Source organism: Osmia lignaria, chromosome 13, assembly GCF_051020975.1.
Source record: "Osmia lignaria lignaria isolate PbOS001 chromosome 13, iyOsmLign1, whole genome shotgun sequence".
Lineage (NCBI taxonomy): Eukaryota > Metazoa > Arthropoda > Insecta > Hymenoptera > Megachilidae > Osmia > Osmia lignaria.
In genome coordinates, this window is record NC_135044.1 from 1,791,761 (window position 1) to 1,806,417 (window position 14,657).

At 43.5% G+C, this 14,657-nt stretch overlaps 1 protein-coding gene across 2 annotated transcripts; it reads left to right on the forward strand.

Annotated features, from left to right (window-relative positions):
* Positions 1-515: 515 nt before the first annotated feature.
* LOC143306017 (uncharacterized) lies at positions 516-11,722 on the forward strand. Of its 2 annotated transcripts, none has more exons than XM_076691771.1 (3): positions 516-1,819; positions 2,234-2,258; positions 2,348-3,294. In XM_076691771.1, exons 1-2 carry the CDS (start codon positions 1,347-1,349, stop codon positions 2,256-2,258), a joined length of 498 nt encoding a protein of 165 aa, XP_076547886.1. In that variant the 5' UTR covers positions 516-1,346; the 3' UTR covers positions 2,348-3,294. The 2 variants fall into 2 exon arrangements, with proteins under 2 accessions (XP_076547886.1, XP_076547887.1); XM_076691772.1 differs by lacking the exons at positions 516-1,819; positions 2,348-3,294 and adding exons at positions 10,307-10,620; positions 10,710-11,722 and having other exon boundaries at positions 1,854-2,258.
* Positions 11,723-14,657: the final 2,935 nt, after the last annotated feature.

Sequence of the window (14,657 nt, forward strand, 5' to 3'; positions counted from 1 at the left end):
GAAGAGCTGAAGATAGAAGACCAACGGAGAAGAGAGAAGTGGTTAGGATGCTGCAGTGGTGAAGAGTACGCTCTGAACGGGAGAAGCAGGAGACGGAAAGAAGAAAAATGCCGGAATATGGAGGAGAACACGGTCTTCGACTGCCTAAAATGGCCCCCGGTTTGCGCTCCGCTTTGAGCTCGCCGCCACGGTTTGCAGCTTGGCGGAGCGCTCCGGGTTTTTCGCGGATGTCGGTTATTAATGATGAGATTCCTTTATTCGAGTTCTATCGGTATTTGTTGTCGAAGACCGTGGCACATTCGCAACGTCGCATGGTGCAGAGGAAAGGAGACTGTCGCAGAAGAAGAATGAAGGGGATGTCCCAGGGGAGAAGAGAAAGCAGCAAAGCAGAAGAAAGCGATGGGTTCAGAGGAGAAGAGCTGAAGATAGAAGACCAACGGAGAAGAGAGAAGTGGTTAGGATGCTGCAGTGGTGAAGAGTACGCTCTGAACGGGAGAAGCAGGAGACGGAAAGAAGAAAAATGCCGGAATATGGAGGAGAACACGGTCTTCGACTGCCTAAAATGGCCCCCGGTTTGCGCTCCGCTTTGAGCTCGCCGCCACGGTTTGCAGCTTGGCGGAGCGCTCCGGGTTTTTCGCGGATGTCGGTTATTAATGATGAGATTCCTTTATTCGAGTTCTATCGGTATTTGTTGTCGAAGACCGTGGCACATTCGCAACGTCGCATGGTGCAGAGGAAAGGAGACTGTCGCAGAAGAAGAATGAAGGGGATGTCCCAGGGGAGAAGAGAAAGCAGCAAAGCAGAAGAAAGCGATGGGTTCAGAGGAGAAGAGCTGAAGATAGAAGACCAACGGAGAAGAGAGAAGTGGTTAGGATGCTGCAGTGGTGAAGAGTACGCTCTGAACGGGAGAAGCAGGAGACAGAAAGAAGAAAAATGCCGGAATATGGAGGAGAACACGGTCTTCGACTGCCTAAAATGGCCCCCGGTTTGCGCTCCGCTTTGAGCTCGCCGCCACGGTTTGCAGCTTGGCGGAGCGCTCCGGTTTTTTCGCGGATGTCGGTTATTAATGATGAGATTCCTTTATTCGAGTTCTATCGGTATTTGTTGTCGAAGACCGTGGCACATTCGCAACGTCGCATGGTGCAGAGGAAAGGAGACTGTCGCAGAAGAAGAATGAAGGGGATGTCCCAGGGGAGAAGAGAAAGCAGCAAAGCAGAAGAAAGCGATGGGTTCAGAGGAGAAGAGCTGAAGATAGAAGACCAACGGAGAAGAGAGAAGTGGTTAGGATGCTGCAGTGGTGAAGAGTACGCTCTGAACGGGAGAAGCAGGAGACAGAAAGAAGAAAAATGCCGGAATATGGAGGAGAACACGGTCTTCGACTGCCTAAAATGGCCCCCGGTTTGCGCTCCGCTTTGAGCTCGCCGCCACGGTTTGCAGCTTGGCGGAGCGCTCCGGTTTTTTCGCGGATGTCGGTTATTAATGATGAGATTCCTTTATTCGAGTTCTATCGGTATTTGTTGTCGAAGACCGTGGCACATTCGCAACGTCGCATGGTGCAGAGGAAAGGAGACTGTCGCAGAAGAAGGATGATGGGGATGTACCAGGGAAGAAGAGAAAGCAGCAAAGCAGAAGAAAGCGATGGGTTCAGAGGAGAAGAGCTGAAGATAGAAGACCAACGGAGAAAAGAGAAGTGGTTAGTATGCTGCAGTGGAGAAGAGTACGCTCTGAACGGGGGAAGCAGGAGACAGAAAGAAGACAAATGCTGGAATATGGAGGAGAACTCGGTGGAAGAGGAAAGAGGTGGAAAAAAGAGGAAAGAAGAGGAAAGAGGGGAATAGGTTTCGCTCCATAGGTAAGCGAAAGGAGGCATGGGACGCAGCAGCGAAGTTCGCAGATGTCATGGTGTAGTCTTTGGCGAAGATTTATTTCTGATATCTGTTTTAGGGTCAGCGAAGGAAGCGGGGATATTACAGAAGAGAAGTGGAAGCTACAGAACGGAAGAAGCAAGAAGAAGAAAGAAGAGGCGAAGCTCCATAGGAGAAGAGAAAGCGGCGGCATCAGAGGAAAAGAGCTGACGATAGAAGACCAACGGAGAAGAGAGAAGTGGTTAGGATGCTGCAGTGGAGAAGAGTACGCTCTGAAGGAGTGAAGCAGGAGACGGAAAAGAAGAAAAATGCTAGAATATGGTGGAGAACACGGTGGAAGAGGAAAGAGGCGGAAAAAAGACGAAAGGAGAGGAAAGAGGGGAAGCTCCATAGGTAAGCGAAAGGAGGCATAGGACGCAGCAGCTATCGCAGATGTCATGGTGTAGTCTTTGGCGGAGATTTATTTCTGAGATCTGTATTAGGGTCAGCGCAGGAAGCGGGGATATTACAGAAGAGAAGTCGAAGCTACAGAACGGAAGAGGAAGCTGCGGAACAGAAGCGAATGCAGCAGAATAGAAGAGAACATAGCAGAATAGAAGTGGATGTTACAGAATCATCGATGACAGCACAGGAGACAGTGGTAGTAGCAAAAAAAACAAGTATCTATTTCTATTTTATTTCAGTTGTTTTTTTATTTTTCTCCCTTTTTAATACTTATTTTTGTGTGTTTCAGGAATTCAGATGTATGGTATTTCATCATATTATTAACATATGTATGTGCGTGTGTTTGTTTGTTTCAGATTAGAGAAATATCAAACGCGGATGATCGTGAACGCGAAGAGTTTATTGGTTCTTGTTTTGCTCCTGTTTTTGCTGTCTCTTGTATCGCCTTTGTCATTTCGTTTGATGGTGTTGCATTCCTTATTGGCAGTGTCGAAGAAGTGTTGTTGAATAACAACGTTGGAATTATTTCTTAGCTTCTAGTTAGGGAGGATTTAAGCTGTAAAGCACAATGGTTTGTACGAAATTTTGAAATTGGTAAAACGGTATTATTATTGCCCTGAGGATGTATCTTAGCTTTTTATGTAGGCAGGTTGAGTGTGGAAACGATTGTTGAAAATGGTTTAGCATCTAGTTAGGGAGGATTCAATGTACATTGAATAAAGGATTGATTTGTACCTTTAGCTTTCTAGTTAGGTAGGAACGGTCACGTGACTGGAATGTATGGTTCATTTCTTGTGAATTTGAAGGTAAAATGTTAACAATGTTGGTGGATTTGTTCTGATTTTCTCACCGGTGGGATTTGTGTGTTGTTCCCATTATGGATACTTTTTGTCAGTATCATAATGGTTTTGTGTGTTGTTCCCATTATGCATACTTTTTGTCAGTATCATAATGGTTTTGTGTGTTGTTCCCATTATGGATACTTTTTGTCAGTATCATAATGGTTTTGTGTGTTGTTCCCATTATGCATACTTTTTGTCAGTATCATAATGGTTTTGTGTGTTGTTCCCATTATGCATACTTTTTGTCAGTATCATAATGGTTTTGTGTGTTGTTCCCATTATGCATACTTTTTGTCAGTATCATAATGGTTTTGTGTGTTGTTCCCATTATGGATACTTTTTGTCAGTATCATAATGGTTTTGTGTGTTGTTCCCATTATGCATACTTTTTGTCAGTATCATAATGGTTTTGTGTGTTGTTCCCATTATGCATACTTTTTGTCAGTATCATAATGGTTTTGTGTGTTGTTCCCCTTATGGATACTTTTTGTCAGTATCATAATGGTTTTATGTGTTTTCAGGATTCATATTGAGGTCTATTCATAATTAGTACCGCTTACGGGTAGGCTAGTTGACATATCCATTTGTATAACATTTACAGAACGTATATGGGTCGTACGTTGTGTAACTGTGCAACAAATGGAGTAAGACTGAAAAAGTGTATTACAGTACATTTGGTTGTATTATAGTACATTTTTTTTTTTATTTGTAAAAGGAAGGGTGGATGGGCGCGCGGATCGGGCGGGTCTCCAGTCGCGGCAACCTCCACGTGGTGAGACCTGGGCAATCATATTGATCATAATATAATTACTAATCATTTATAGACGTTCAGTTGTTAGGTGACTTATGTATAAAGAAGGTATTATCATATAATTTATTAATTATTCTATTATGAACAATATGAGCAAATGGCTGCGAGTTTTATACATGTAAATGCAATTATCTCGTTCATACCAGCGGTATTCGTGTAGTATCCAATTATTCCTGGTCGTCTTACCCACTGTAGTTCCATTTAAACTTATGCTTTAGAATCGTAGAGCGTGCAGTAAAGCAGCTGACGGAAATAAGGTTTTAAGTTATGTCGGTAATTCAGAACGTGGGGTTTTAGAGTATTGATCATTACACTCAACACTTTTACTGCACGTTGGAGAAAAACATTCCTGGTTCCACGATGTCCAAAATAAATCTTTTCATATAACGACTATTCTCATATCTGGAATAGGGAACCCGAAACTCTGCGGGTCAAACAGAGTGAGACATTTTAAATTCCGGCCAGGTGTCGTCATCTGTGAGCATTTGATGGAATAATCATGTTATAACAGGATAGTGCCTTTTGTAGTATACCATAGTAGATAGAATGTTGTTGCATACTCAACTATAGCACCCTAAATACACTGATCGCATTTGCAACCGCGATCCCTGAAGGCCTTCGAGCAGACAAAACGGTAGGTGGGGGATCTCGAAGACAATCATAAATGGAGTAGGCGTGGGTATACAAGCCCGTGAAACTAACGAGGACACGGACACGCAGCTAATCACGGATCTGAAACATTATAAGCTAAGCTATGGGGTTCGACAAAGGTGTATGCAGACCATGTAAGGTCAGCATCATCGTTGATGCGCAAATAGAAATGGTGCAGCAAATGTGCAAATGGACGACGAAATCTAACCAACCATGGTCTGTAACAGACTCTGTAACAGACTCTGAATTGCAGGTGTTTTAAAACATATGATACAAAATATTATAATAGATACATGTGACTCTGGTAGCGAACATGTTAAATTGCAAATTATATTACATTTTCTCTAATAATGACGTCATCATGTATAAGTACTTCATTGTGAACTGACATATGTCGCTTTCCAATTAAATTAAATTAAATTAAATTAAATTAAATTAAATCATTTAAATCAAATTCATTGCTTTATTAACAAGTAAAGTCACGCGCCTTTTTTTTTAAAATTAATTTTTATCATTAATCTGTTTATTATTTTTCATTAGCTTCCTATTTACATAATTTTTTAAATTATTGCATTCAAGTAAATTTTAAAAATGACGAAACGAAATAAACCTTCATCGACGAATAACTTCCTATGATGACCCAACCCTGATCATTTCCTATTCATCAATAAAAGAAAATGATATTATCTAATAATATAATTAAAAAATGCATTTTATCGTGTTTTGCCTGTATTGTATTGTACATTTGTGTTGTATTTGTTATCGTCTGAAATCACCCCCTATGGGCGGGGGGAAGTAGAATACGCCCATAGTATCCCTGCTTGTCGTAAAAGGCGACTAAAAGGGCGCGTTTGTGCCACCGTTAATCAATTTTAACTTCATACTTCTAATTTTGATCAAAGCATTCGAGCTGTTTTGCGAAAATTTGCATTTGCGGTACGGCTGAACCGTACCAACGTGTCGCGCCCGGAAACCAGGACGAAAGAGAACGTCTTCGACTGCGTAAAATGGTTCCGGTTCGCGCTCCGCTTTGAGCTCGCCGCCAAGGTTCGCAGCTTGGCGGAGCGCTCCGGTTTATTCGCGGATATCGGGTATTAACGCTGAGATTTCTTTACTCGGATTCTATCGGTATTTGTTATTGACGACGGTGGCACATTCGCAACGTCGCATGGTGCAGAAGAAAAGAGACTGTCGCAGAAGAAGAATGAATGGGATGTCCCAGGGGAGAAGAGGAAGCGGGCAAAGCAGAAGAAAGCGATGGGTTCAGAGGAGAAGAGCTGAAGATAGAAGACCAACGGAGAAGAGAGAAGTGGTTAGGATGCTGCAGTGGTGAAGAGTACGCTCTGAACGGGAGAAGCAGGAGACAGAAAGAAGAAAAATGCCGGAATATGGAGGAGAACACGGTCTTCGACTGCCTAAAATGGCCCCCGGTTTGCGTTCCGCTTTGAGCTCGCCGCCACGGTTTGCAGCTTGGCGGAGCGCTCCGGGTTTTTCGCGGATGTCGGTTATTAATGATGAGATTCCTTTATTCGAGTTCTATCGGTATTTGTTGTCGAAGACCGTGGCACATTCGCAACGTCGCATGGTGCAGAGGAAAGGAGACTGTCGCAGAAGAAGAATGAAGGGGATGTCCCAGGGGAGAAGAGAAAGCAGCAAAGCAGAAGAAAGCGATGGGTTCAGAGGAGAAGAACTGAAGATAGAAGACCAACGGAGAAGAGAGAAGTGGTTAGGATGCTGCAGTGGTGAAGAGTACGCTCTGAACGGGAGAAGCAGGAGACAGAAAGAAGAAAAATGCCGGAATATGGAGGAGAACACGGTCTTCGACTGCCTAAAATGGCCCCCGGTTTGCGTTCCGCTTTGAGCTCGCCGCCACGGTTTGCAGCTTGGCGGAGCGCTCCGGGTTTTTCGCGGATGTCGGTTATTAATGATGAGATTCCTTTATTCGAGTTCTATCGGTATTTGTTGTCGAAGACCGTGGCACATTCGCAACGTCGCATGGTGCAGAGGAAAGGAGACTGTCGCAGAAGAAGAATGAAGGGGATGTCCCAGGGGAGAAGAGAAAGCAGCAAAGCAGAAGAAAGCGATGGGTTCAGAGGAGAAGAGCTGAAGATAGAAGACCAACGGAGAAGAGAGAAGTGGTTAGGATGCTGCAGTGGTGAAGAGTACGCTCTGAACGGGAGAAGCAGGAGACAGAAAGAAGGAAAATGCCGGAATATGGAGGAGAACACGGTCTTCGACTGCCTAAAATGGCCCCCGGTTTGCGCTCCGCTTTGAGCTCGCCGCCACGGTTTGCAGCTTGGCGGAGCGCTCCGGGTTTTTCGCGGATGTCGGTTATTAATGATGAGATTCCTTTATTCGAGTTCTATCGGTATTTGTTGTCGAAGACCGTGGCACATTCGCAACGTCGCATGGTGCAGAGGAAAGGAGACTGTCGCAGAAGAAGAATGAAGGGGATGTCCCAGGGGAGAAGAGAAAGCAGCAAAGCAGAAGAAAGCGATGGGTTCAGAGGAGAAGAGCTGAAGATAGAAGACCAACGGAGAAGAGAGAAGTGGTTAGGATGCTGCAGTGGTGAAGAGTACGCTCTGAACGGGAGAAGCAGGAGACAGAAAGAAGGAAAATGCCGGAATATGGAGGAGAACACGGTCTTCGACTGCCTAAAATGGCCCCCGGTTTGCGCTCCGCTTTGAGCTCGCCGCCACGGTTTGCAGCTTGGCGGAGCGCTCCGGGTTTTTCGCGGATGTCGGTTATTAATGATGAGATTCCTTTATTCGAGTTCTATCGGTATTTGTTGTCGAAGACCGTGGCACATTCGCAACGTCGCATGGTGCAGAGGAAAGGAGACTGTCGCAGAAGAAGAATGAAGGGGATGTCCCAGGGGAGAAGAGAAAGCAGCAAAGCAGAAGAAAGCGATGGGTTCAGAGGAGAAGAGCTGAAGATAGAAGACCAACGGAGAAGAGAGAAGTGGTTAGGATGCTGCAGTGGTGAAGAGTACGCTCTGAACGGGAGAAGCAGGAGACAGAAAGAAGAAAAATGCCGGAATATGGAGGAGAACACGGTCTTCGACTGCCTAAAATGGCCCCCGGTTTGCGCTCCGCTTTGAGCTCGCCGCCACGGTTTGCAGCTTGGCGGAGCGCTCCGGTTTTTTCGCGGATGTCGGTTATTAATGATGAGATTCCTTTATTCGAGTTCTATCGGTATTTGTTGTCGAAGACCGTGGCACATTCGCAACGTCGCATGGTGCAGAGGAAAGGAGACTGTCGCAGAAGAAGAATGAAGGGGATGTCCCAGGGGAGAAGAGAAAGCAGCAAAGCAGAAGAAAGCGATGGGTTCAGAGGAGAAGAACTGAAGATAGAAGACCAACGGAGAAGAGAGAAGTGGTTAGGATGCTGCAGTGGTGAAGAGTACGCTCTGAACGGGAGAAGCAGGAGACAGAAAGAAGAAAAATGCCGGAATATGGAGGAGAACACGGTCTTCGACTGCCTAAAATGGCCCCCGGTTTGCGCTCCGCTTTGAGCTCGCCGCCACGGTTTGCAGCTTGGCGGAGCGCTCCGGTTTTTTCGCGGATGTCGGTTATTAATGATGAGATTCCTTTATTCGAGTTCTATCGGTATTTGTTGTCGAAGACCGTGGCACATTCGCAACGTCGCATGGTGCAGAGGAAAGGAGACTGTCGCAGAAGAAGAATGAAGGGGATGTCCCAGGGGAGAAGAGAAAGCAGCAAAGCAGAAGAAAGCGATGGGTTCAGAGGAGAAGAGCTGAAGATAGAAGACCAACGGAGAAGAGAGAAGTGGTTAGGATGCTGCAGTGGTGAAGAGTACGCTCTGAACGGGAGAAGCAGGAGACAGAAAGAAGGAAAATGCCGGAATATGGAGGAGAACACGGTCTTCGACTGCCTAAAATGGCCCCCGGTTTGCGCTCCGCTTTGAGCTCGCCGCCACGGTTTGCAGCTTGGCGGAGCGCTCCGGGTTTTTCGCGGATGTCGGTTATTAATGATGAGATTCCTTTATTCGAGTTCTATCGGTATTTGTTGTCGAAGACCGTGGCACATTCGCAACGTCGCATGGTGCAGAGGAAAGGAGACTGTCGCAGAAGAAGAATGAAGGGGATGTCCCAGGGGAGAAGAGAAAGCAGCAAAGCAGAAGAAAGCGATGGGTTCAGAGGAGAAGAGCTGAAGATAGAAGACCAACGGAGAAGAGAGAAGTGGTTAGGATGCTGCAGTGGTGAAGAGTACGCTCTGAACGGGAGAAGCAGGAGACAGAAAGAAGAAAAATGCCGGAATATGGAGGAGAACACGGTCTTCGACTGCCTAAAATGGCCCCCGGTTTGCGTTCCGCTTTGAGCTCGCCGCCACGGTTTGCAGCTTGGCGGAGCGCTCCGGGTTTTTCGCGGATGTCGGTTATTAATGATGAGATTCCTTTATTCGAGTTCTATCGGTATTTGTTGTCGAAGACCGTGGCACATTCGCAACGTCGCATGGTGCAGAGGAAAGGAGACTGTCGCAGAAGAAGAATGAAGGGGATGTCCCAGGGGAGAAGAGAAAGCAGCAAAGCAGAAGAAAGCGATGGGTTCAGAGGAGAAGAGCTGAAGATAGAAGACCAACGGAGAAGAGAGAAGTGGTTAGGATGCTGCAGTGGTGAAGAGTACGCTCTGAACGGGAGAAGCAGGAGACAGAAAGAAGGAAAATGCCGGAATATGGAGGAGAACACGGTCTTCGACTGCCTAAAATGGCCCCCGGTTTGCGCTCCGCTTTGAGCTCGCCGCCACGGTTTGCAGCTTGGCGGAGCGCTCCGGTTTTTTCGCGGATGTCGGTTATTAATGATGAGATTCCTTTATTCGAGTTCTATCGGTATTTGTTGTCGAAGACCGTGGCACATTCGCAACGTCGCATGGTGCAGAGGAAAGGAGACTGTCGCAGAAGAAGAATGAAGGGGATGTCCCAGGGGAGAAGAGAAAGCAGCAAAGCAGAAGAAAGCGATGGGTTCAGAGGAGAAGAGCTGAAGATAGAAGACCAACGGAGAAGAGAGAAGTGGTTAGGATGCTGCAGTGGTGAAGAGTACGCTCTGAACGGGAGAAGCAGGAGACAGAAAGAAGGAAAATGCCGGAATATGGAGGAGAACACGGTCTTCGACTGCCTAAAATGGCCCCCGGTTTGCGCTCCGCTTTGAGCTCGCCGCCACGGTTTGCAGCTTGGCGGAGCGCTCCGGGTTTTTCGCGGATGTCGGTTATTAATGATGAGATTCCTTTATTCGAGTTCTATCGGTATTTGTTGTCGAAGACCGTGGCACATTCGCAACGTCGCATGGTGCAGAGGAAAGGAGACTGTCGCAGAAGAAGAATGAAGGGGATGTCCCAGGGGAGAAGAGAAAGCAGCAAAGCAGAAGAAAGCGATGGGTTCAGAGGAGAAGAGCTGAAGATAGAAGACCAACGGAGAAGAGAGAAGTGGTTAGGATGCTGCAGTGGAGAAGAGTACGCTCTGAACGGGGGAAGCAGGAGACAGAAAGAAGACAAATGCTGGAATATGGAGGAGAACTCGGTGGAAGAGGAAAGAGGTGGAAAAAAGAGGAAAGAAGAGGAAAGAGGGGAATAGGTTTCGCTCCATAGGTAAGCGAAAGGAGGCATGGGACGCAGCAGCGAAGTTCGCAGATGTCATGGTGTAGTCTTTGGCGAAGATTTATTTCTGATATCTGTTTTAGGGTCAGCGAAGGAAGCGGGGATATTACAGAAGAGAAGTGGAAGCTACAGAACGGAAGAAGCAAGAAGAAGAAAGAAGAGGCGAAGCTCCATAGGAGAAGAGAAAGCGGCGGCATCAGAGGAAAAGAGCTGACGATAGAAGACCAACGGAGAAGAGAGAAGTGGTTAGGATGCTGCAGTGGAGAAGAGTACGCTCTGAAGGAGTGAAGCAGGAGACGGAAAAGAAGAAAAATGCTAGAATATGGTGGAGAACACGGTGGAAGAGGAAAGAGGCGGAAAAAAGACGAAAGGAGAGGAAAGAGGGGAAGCTCCATAGGTAAGCGAAAGGAGGCATAGGACGCAGCAGCTATCGCAGATGTCATGGTGTAGTCTTTGGCGGAGATTTATTTCTGAGATCTGTATTAGGGTCAGCGCAGGAAGCGGGGATATTACAGAAGAGAAGTCGAAGCTACAGAACGGAAGAGGAAGCTGCGGAACAGAAGCGAATGCAGCAGAATAGAAGAGAACATAGCAGAATAGAAGTGGATGTTACAGAATCATCGATGACAGCACAGGAGACAGTGGTAGTAGCAAAAAAAACAAGTATCTATTTCTATTTTATTTCAGTTGTTTTTTTATTTTTCTCCCTTTTTAATACTTATTTTTGTGTGTTTCAGGAATTCAGATGTATGGTATTTCATCATATTATTAACATATGTATGTGCGTGTGTTTGTTTGTTTCAGATTAGAGAAATATCGAACGCGGATGATCGTGAACGCGAAGAGTTTATTGGTTCTTGTTTTGCTCCTGTTTTTGCTGTCTCTTGTATCGCCTTTGTCATTTCGTTTGATGGTGTTGCATTCCTTATTGGCAGTGTCGAAGAAGTGTTGTTGAATAACAACGTTGGAATTATTTCTTAGCTTCTAGTTAGGGAGGATTTAAGCTGTAAAGCACAATGGTTTGTACGAAATTTTGAAATTGGTAAAACGGTATTATTATTGCCCTGAGGATGTATCTTAGCTTTTTATGTAGGCAGGTTGAGTGTGGAAACGATTGTTGAAAATGGTTTAGCATCTAGTTAGGGAGGATTCAATGTACATTGAATAAAGGATTGATTTGTACCTTTAGCTTTCTAGTTAGGTAGGAACGGTCACGTGACTGGAATGTATGGTTCATTTCTTGTGAATTTGAAGGTAAAATGTTAACAATGTTGGTGGATTTGTTCTGATTTTCTCACCGGTGGGATTTGTGTGTTGTTCCCATTATGGATACTTTTTGTCAGTATCATAATGGTTTTGTGTGTTGTTCCCATTATGCATACTTTTTGTCAGTATCATAATGGTTTTGTGTGTTGTTCCCATTATGCATACTTTTTGTCAGTATCATAATGGTTTTGTGTGTTGTTCCCATTATGGATACTTTTTGTCAGTATCATAATGGTTTTGTGTGTTGTTCCCATTATGGATACTTTTTGTCAGTATCATAATGGTTTTGTGTGTTGTTCCCATTATGGATACTTTTTGTCAGTATCATAATGGTTTTGTGTGTTGTTCCCATTATGCATACTTTTTGTCAGTATCATAATGGTTTTGTGTGTTGTTCCCATTATGGATACTTTTTGTCAGTATCATAATGGTTTTGTGTGTTGTTCCCATTATGCATACTTTTTGTCAGTATCATAATGGTTTTGTGTGTTGTTCCCATTATGGATACTTTTTGTCAGTATCATAATGGTTTTGTGTGTTGTTCCCATTATGCATACTTTTTGTCAGTATCATAATGGTTTTGTGTGTTGTTCCCATTATGCATACTTTTTGTCAGTATCATAATGGTTTTGTGTGTTGTTCCCATTATGGATACTTTTTGTCAGTATCATAATGGTTTTGTGTGTTGTTCCCATTATGGATACTTTTTGTCAGTATCATAATGGTTTTGTGTGTTGTTCCCATTATGGATACTTTTTGTCAGTATCATAATGGTTTTGTGTGTTGTTCCCATTATGCATACTTTTTGTCAGTATCATAATGGTTTTGTGTGTTGTTCCCATTATGGATACTTTTTGTCAGTATCATAATGGTTTTGTGTGTTGTTCCCATTATGCATACTTTTTGTCAGTATCATAATGGTTTTGTGTGTTGTTCCCATTATGCATACTTTTTGTCAGTATCATAATGGTTTTGTGTGTTGTTCCCATTATGGATACTTTTTGTCAGTATCATAATGGTTTTGTGTGTTGTTCCCATTATGGATACTTTTTGTCAGTATCATAATGGTTTTGTGTGTTGTTCCCATTATGGATACTTTTTGTCAGTATCATAATGGTTTTGTGTGTTGTTCCCATTATGCATACTTTTTGTCAGTATCATAATGGTTTTGTGTGTTGTTCCCATTATGGATACTTTTTGTCAGTATCATAATGGTTTTGTGTGTTGTTCCCATTATGCATACTTTTTGTCAGTATCATAATGGTTTTGTGTGTTGTTCCCATTATGGATACTTTTTGTCAGTATCATAATGGTTTTGTGTGTTGTTCCCATTATGCATACTTTTTGTCAGTATCATAATGGTTTTGTGTGTTGTTCCCATTATGGATACTTTTTGTCAGTATCATAATGGTTTTGTGTGTTGTTCCCATTATGCATACTTTTTGTCAGTATCATAATGGTTTTGTGTGTTGTTCCCATTATGCATACTTTTTGTCAGTATCATAATGGTTTTGTGTGTTGTTCCCATTATGGATACTTTTTGTCAGTATCATAATGGTTTTGTGTGTTGTTCCCATTATGGATACTTTTTGTCAGTATCATAATGGTTTTGTGTGTTGTTCCCATTATGGATACTTTTTGTCAGTATCATAATGGTTTTGTGTGTTGTTCCCATTATGCATACTTTTTGTCAGTATCATAATGGTTTTGTGTGTTGTTCCCATTATGGATACTTTTTGTCAGTATCATAATGGTTTTGTGTGTTGTTCCCATTATGCATACTTTTTGTCAGTATCATAATGGTTTTGTGTGTTGTTCCCATTATGCATACTTTTTGTCAGTATCATAATGGTTTTATGTGTTTTCAGGATTCATATTGAGGTCTATTCATAATTAGTACCGCTTACGGGTAGGCTAGTTGACATATCCATTTGTATAACATTTACAGAACGTATATGGGTCGTACGTTGTGTAACTGTGCAACAAATGGAGTAAGACTGAAAAAGTGTATTACAGTACATTTGGTTGTATTATAGTACATTTTTTTTTTTATTTGTAAAAGGAAGGGTGGATGGGCGCGCGGATCGGGCGGGTCTCCAGTCGCGGCAACCTCCACGTGGTGAGACCTGGGCAATCATATTGATCATAATATAATTACTAATCATTTATAGACGTTCAGTTGTTAGGTGACTTATGTATAAAGAAGGTATTATCATATAATTTATTAATTATTCTATTATGAACAATATGAGCAAATGGCTGCGAGTTTTATACATGTAAATGCAATTATCTCGTTCATACCAGCGGTATTCGTGTAGTATCCAATTATTCCCGGTCGTCTTACCCACTGTAGTTCCATTTAAACTTATGCTTTAGAATCGTAGAGCGCGCAGTAAAGCAGCTGACGGAAATAAGGTTTTAAGTTATGTCGGTAATTCAGAACGTGGGGTTTTAGAGTATTGATAATTACACTCAACACTTTTACTGCACGTTGGAAAAAAACATTCCTGGTTCCACGATGTCCAAAATAAATCTTTTCATATAACGACTATTCTCATATCTGGAATAGGGAACCCGTAACTCTGCGGGTCAAACAGAGTGAGACATTTTAAATTCCGGCCAGGTGTCGTCATCTGTAAGCATTTGATGGAATAATCATGTTATAACAGGATGGTGTCTTTTTTCAGTATACCATAGTAGATAGAATGTTGTTGCATACTCAACTATAGCACCCTAATTACACTGATCGCATTTGCAACCGCGATCCCTGAAGGCCTTCGAGCAGACAAAACGGTAGGTGGGGGATCTCGAAGACAATCATAAATGGAGTAGGCGTGGGTATACAAGCCCGTGAAACTAACGAGGACACGGACACGGAGCTAATCACGGATCTAAAACATTAGAAGCTAAACTATGGGGTTTGACAAAGGTGTATGCAGACCATGTTAGGTCAGCTTCATCGTTGATGCGCAAATAGAAAAGGTGCAGCAAATGTGCAAATGGACGACGAAATGTAACCAACCATGGTCTTTTCATTGCTACGATCACCCCCCTCCTACCCTGTATTTCTGCTTTCTTCAAAGAAAGTAAAACAGATTAAATAGAAAAATTCTTTTTACTGTCTTATTAGCAAATACCTTAGAATCCTCGCTAGACGGAGGAGGGTTG